The following is a 6,290-nucleotide window of genomic DNA, read 5'->3' as shown; positions in this document are numbered from 1 at the left end:
CGAATGTCCGAATATAGTGAGCAAATAACTACATACATCGCCGGATATGTACGAGTAATACAAAAAAATATATAATGCAAAGAATTAACAGTGCGCTGCCTTTACTTAAACCTAGACTTGGTCATACGTATGAGTTCGCTGCTTTCGAGGACGAAGGTGGCCTAGTTTATTCCACTTAAAATGCTATCCAAATATGCAGAGTAGCAGAGTTAGAAATCCGATAAATAAAAAACAAATCACAAAAATTTCACACGAGGCCATCATTAAGTAAACCTCTTCTGATTAATAAGATTTTACCATATTTTGTCAGCAGTAACATTTTCATTTGTCTTGCCATTCATCAATTTGATCAATTACCATTTTATATTTTGTAGGCCAACGCAGTCGCTGAACATCAGGTGAGATTGTGGCCAAGCGTGTGTCTATTATATACTACAAAAACCAACAGAAAACCATCTAGTAAAATTAACTAAGGCAGTCGCAAGTTCATATTATATATTGACGTGCGTTTTCATTATTTAAGTTAATCGATAAGATCTTCTATTACAAAACGATGTTATATAATAAGCTCATTTTATTGGAAAATTAAAAATTCTTGTGACGTCACAGTGGGTACACAAAATGTGGCACACTTGATTTTCATACAAATTCTCTATAGTATATATCTAGTCTGTCTAGATATATGTCTGTGGTAGGGAGTTGTAGGCATTTTAAGGAAAGCTGGCAGACGTGATTTTGACTTCAGTTTGTACAACTTCCAATTAAAAAAATTCCAATTATACTTATACAGTATTAATTTTCAATTAAATACAGAATAAACGAACTAGACGACCTCTATACACGCGTCGAAAATTCCTTTGCAAAATTTGCAGCAAATCACCTGTTGCGCACTTACCGTAAATATGAGTCCTAATTATCTCGATGATCCTAGCAGACATTTTAACCATAGTAAAATAAGAGAAGTATTTTAACTCTGTACAAAGTAACAGAGCGACTTGTATGTGTGCGCGACCGCGCCGTGGGTTGTGTACGAACGCACACATTCGCATAATAATGAAAGGCGCGTTGCATTGGGATGACCAGTGTCATGCAACGCAAGTGCATCGCGAGATTATGCAAATTATTGCGTCCGTACACGGTAAGCGGCCGGCGCGCCCACATACAAGCCGCGCTGCTACGTTTGTATGGACTAGTATGGAGTTACCATACTTGTCTTATTGTACGGGACACGTTATCTTGACTGTACGCATATCGGATTAAAATGCCTACAAATGGACATAATCTCCTTAAACATTAGCCTTAATAAGATTGCAAATCCTGGCCCTGTCGACCGTCGTGCAAGATAAGAAATACACCTTTTTATGTAGCTTACTATAAAAACTAGATTTACCACTATTTATAATTTCACAAATACCTTTTATCGTCAAGTACATATACCTGGATTCTACTTAATGTAATTCTAGCGGATCGATTTTAAAAATCATACTTGTCATGTTTATTTTTTATTATTGCCAATAATATAAAAAAATATAACTAGTTACCCAGGTGGACATAGAAAGGCTCAGAAAATCTAGCTAATTCCTAGTGAAAGAGTTCATCCAGAGATCTACTGCCACCTTACCTATTTCTGCCGCCAAGCAGTAATGTGGGCATTACTGTGTTTCGGTTTTGAAGAGTTAAGGGTGCTGGTGAAATTACAGGCCCATGGAACTTGTCAACTTGTGCCACAGGGTAACAGCCGCAGTGGCAGTGTCCCTCAGGTCTTTGTGATTTAGAGCTATAAGTGGCACTGTAACTGCTATGCACAGGCGTGTCGTTTATCACCAGTCGCACGACTTGTTCATCCTGTCGCTTTGTATCATAAAAAGAAATCAATTTAATCTAATTTATTATTCCTTCTGTTTACTTGCATTAAATTTACATTTTAAAATGTTTACTATTATTTTAAAAGTCTTATGCACGTAACACATAATATGTATACTGTTCTATATATACTACCTATTCACAGCCTTTGGAGTCGAAACCCTTGGCCCGTGGGGTCCCGGTGCCCTTCATCTGTACAAAATTTTATCCAAGAAATTAATAGTCTGTCTGGGAAACCCAAGGACCTTGCCCAACGCATTAGCATAGCCATACAAAGGACCGCGTAACTGGTTCTTAATTTTTGGAAATAAATAAAAGTCACAAGGTGCCACGTCGGGACAGTACGCGGGATGGCTCATAAGGTCGACGTTGTTCACCTTCAAAAATTCATTTGTCTGTCTGCCCGTGTGAGAACTGGCATTATCGTGGTGCAAGATGACACGGCGTTTACAGTTACTTTTGCGGAGTTTCGCAATAACTTCCGGCAAACAAATGGTTGTGTACCAATCACTATTAACGGTACAACGATTCTCCAAAGCAACTAAAAATATATTATTAAAAAAAGAAGCAATCATCCGCTTAAAGGCACTTTGCACGCGCGCCACTTTGGTTGGTTTAGGCTCATCTCGAAAGACCCATACGCTCGATTACTACTTTGTTTTGGGATCGTAACTATAAATCCATATTTCGTTACCTAGTACTATGTGCCACACCAAATTTCACGCCCCTTCGCTGAATCTGGTAAGCATAGCATTGCACCAAGCGATGCGATCCGTTTTTTGAGCCTCAGTCAAATTGTGTGGGATCCACTGAGAGCACAGCTTTTCCACACCCAAATATTTGTGTAGTATTGATTGTATTTGACTCATGCCTATGCCTAAAGATGTCCGAATCTCATGGTATGTCACATTCCTGTCTGTTTCAATCATACCGCGCACAACATTGATGTTTTTGTTGTTCACAGCAGAGAACGGGCGACCATCACGAAAATCGTCACTGAGATTCACACAACCGCGTTCGAATTTTTCAAACCAGCTATAAATAGTCGTCTTGCTTGGTGCTTCATCGCCAAAAGCAGTTCGAAGCCGAGCGAAGCTCCGCTGAGCTTTTATATTACACTTAGCTGCCGTTCGGCCCGTTTCTCAGCTGTTTTTTTTTTCCATCGTCTAAGGACCGCTAACGTTCTTCCTCTTAATTGACTTATATTTATATTTCTCTTAATTCTCTTATATTATGATATTACAGATACAATGTTCTATGAGTACTTAAATGTTCATTAGTCATGAATTGCCACGTGATGATGAAGACTTAAAAATTTGTCTGTTGTGCATTTCAATTTGTTTTAACTATCAAACTAACATTTAAAAATATCTACATCCCCCTAAAACATTTTTCTTTGATGGTTTGGATTACTATTGAATTACGATTTAAAACAGAATAATTGGTGTAATATCGAATTCTTAGGTTTTCGCGATTGTTACATATAGGTAACTGGTTGAAGACTGTACCACCTCAGTCAACCGTGACCATGGGACCTGTAAAAGGCCCGAAACGTCGGTTTGTTTGAAAAAACAAATATACACGATTTAAATCCGGAAAAATAATTTCATTTCCTGGTGTAATATGTTGAAAAAAAATTCAATATATATTTTTTTAAATTATTATGATTAAAAACAACTACTATTAATATTTTGGCCCAATCACGTGACATAATAAAAAAGTGAACCCAACAAAAAGTTAACCCGGAACGCAGATTTCTTTAATAATGTTTTTTTATCGTGTGTTAGCAAATTTTTTTTGGCAAAATATTAACAAGGTAAACCGTTGAACCCTTTGATATGAGTGGAAGAAGGGCATAAGTATTTATTTTTTGTCAAATTAAGTAATCAGGCGCTTCAATAATTTTGTTTTTTTTTCTTTTTTTTAGACAGGTGTCGAAGCTGACGTCCGGTTCTTTTTACTTTTTCATATTATCAAAAAACGAAGAACTTTTTATTTAAAGACAAAAAACCAACTGAGTACAATTAAAGTCCATTATAATTGGTGGTTGCTTTTTTGCGTTATAATACTATTCGGGACACTTCAAAATCTGCCTTACATTCTTATTCATGAAATTACTGTATTAGTCTATTTATTATATTAACCGCAGTAGCCTAATTGTTTGACCAACACCTAATTGTTCGACCTCTCTTAGACCTTTAAATTGTTCAGAATTTATGAGCGAAATTTCAATTGAAATTCACCATAAGCTTTTCGATGAGGGAAAACATCGTGATGAAACTTGCACACATCACACACACATCTGCAAAGCAATTTAATTATGTGTGAAGTTCCCAATCGGCATTGGGTTCTCATGAGAACTACAGCCCGAACCCTCTGATTGTGAGAGATTGAGAGAGTAGTGGGACTATATATATATGTATATAGACAACTATTTCAGTTTCAACTATTTATTTAACTATTTAATTTTTAAAGTCCCGTCGTCAACTAAAACAACTACAGGGAACTCAAAATTGGGGCAATGAATCCATTTTGATTTCAAGAATTTTCATTTCCATTTGAATCCATTTTAAGTTCCATACGCGTCTGTCTATATATATTAAGTTGATAAACTCACAAAAATTTGTAAAAGTAACCTCGATTGTGGAACCATTATACCACCTGGTAAAGGTAATAAGGTTGCTTACCTTTTGTTTACTAACAAACTATGGACCTATGCTGTCTGAGAATAAAAGATTTTTATTTTATTTATTTTTAAAGGTCATTCCCTTTTTAAATCTTCGTTTATCTTCGCTCCTTTGACGAACGAACGACTAATATCTAGTATGCCAAATGTACATTTTAGAGCTATTCAAGATTAGAGAGAATCCGAATTTTCTTGACAAACGCATATCATTGTTTATCACGTCATGGCTCAACATCATCAGTGCCGGCTTTACCTATCCTATGGTGCAGGATCTGCGGCGCACACGGGTGTAGGGTCTTAGGGGACGCCCAGCGCCGGTCGCGACGCGCAAGTAAACAGGCTATTGCTTTCAAACATCATATAATTGCACCATTTGCACCCGAATTTCCGATCACCGGCGAAGATATAACTATAAGTACTCCATTTTGATCGCGTACCTACTAGAGTACGCCAGGGTATTGATTACAACCCGGGCACCACATGGGCTAGCGCTGGCGCTAGTATCTGTTGTTATTAATAATCTCAGTGCAAAGTACTAAAAAACCGACCTCAAAAGTTCGTGGAATGAAATCCATTTGCCAAGTTTTATTGAAATCGGTCACCGGAAAGAGTGTGAAACCGGATTCATGTCCTAGTTTGCCATCCTGAGAGGTGGAATATTTTCTTTAAATGGGACCACTACTGAGGTACCCTCTTTCCGACAAAAAACAATCAACAAAATCGGCTTCCGAATTATTACGCGGGTTATCGCGTAACATACATACAAAAAAATACAGTCGAATTTAAAACCTTTTTTTGAACTCGGTCGAAAAAGGAGGTCATTCCATTTATCAGCTATAAACAAAAGGCACGTAAATGTCAAAAAACATTTAATTTTAATACAGTTTCAATTGTTTCAGAAACGAAGACAATCCTCAAAGGAGTGTCGGGACATTTCAGGTCTGGGCAGCTGACAGCTATCATGGGGCCTTCGGGCGCCGGCAAGTCTTCACTTATGAATGCCCTTACAGGGTTCGCGTAAGTACTAGAAAAATATATTGATGTACATCGCTACCTCACACACACAAGTCTTAGCTATCTGTGATGGTAAGTGCGTAAGACCAGTAAGACTCTCTCCCGCTCTTTCTTTCCCTCATCAAATAAGACGTCTATTAAAAAAGCCTAGCGTTCATAAGTGCAGCGAACGGATTCTCTTTGCAAGAGTCAACATCAGAGTTACAGGACAACTAGATCGCAACTCAGTCACGTTTGAACCGTAATGACTGTCCTGGCCGGTGAGGACATAAAGCCCCTAAGTTCAGCGTGTACTCGCGCAGATTCACACCCACAGCAACCATTCTGGCGGAAATCCCCAGTAGCGTCCTGAACTTTGGACGCCCTTAGGCCCGCTACTTATATTTTTATCGGGTTAAGACTCTTCACTCGCTCTTTTGTCCGGTGGCGCTGTCAAGGACCTCAGCGGCGAACTGCAAAGTGTCAGTGTCAAAAACAAAAATCTCGTTGCAAGGAATAGAATTGCTACATTGCACCTGTACAATAAATTAACCAGGACTCATCTGATCATGACCTCTTTTATAATCATTACACTTGACCAGGTCAGGTGAGTACGTCCGCATACAAAAACCTGGCAAGATAAATTAGGTACTAATAGTTTATCTCAGTTCTGCCTTATAAAGTTATTTTAAAGAGTCAACATAAGCTGTGTACATGTGACATTCTCACAAGAATAATGCCAAATACC

General features: G+C 38.0%; 1 protein-coding gene across 1 annotated transcript in view; it reads left to right on the top strand.

Annotated features, from left to right (window-relative positions):
• Positions 1-5,570, top strand: part of LOC113227148 (ATP-binding cassette sub-family G member 1-like) — a 64,115-nt gene extending 58,545 nt beyond the window's left edge. The window contains exon 2 of the mRNA XM_026460025.1: positions 5,449-5,570. Coding sequence (XP_026315810.1) covers positions 5,449-5,570 — 122 coding nt within the window. The remainder of the gene's footprint in view (positions 1-5,448) is intronic.
• Positions 5,571-6,290: the final 720 nt, after the last annotated feature.

This window comes from Hyposmocoma kahamanoa, unplaced genomic scaffold (assembly GCF_003589595.1).
Source record: "Hyposmocoma kahamanoa isolate Upper Pololo Valley unplaced genomic scaffold, ASM358959v1 202, whole genome shotgun sequence".
NCBI lineage: Eukaryota > Metazoa > Arthropoda > Insecta > Lepidoptera > Cosmopterigidae > Hyposmocoma > Hyposmocoma kahamanoa.
The sequence above is the reverse complement of the archived record's forward strand: the minus strand, read 5'-3'. Positions and strand labels throughout refer to the sequence as shown.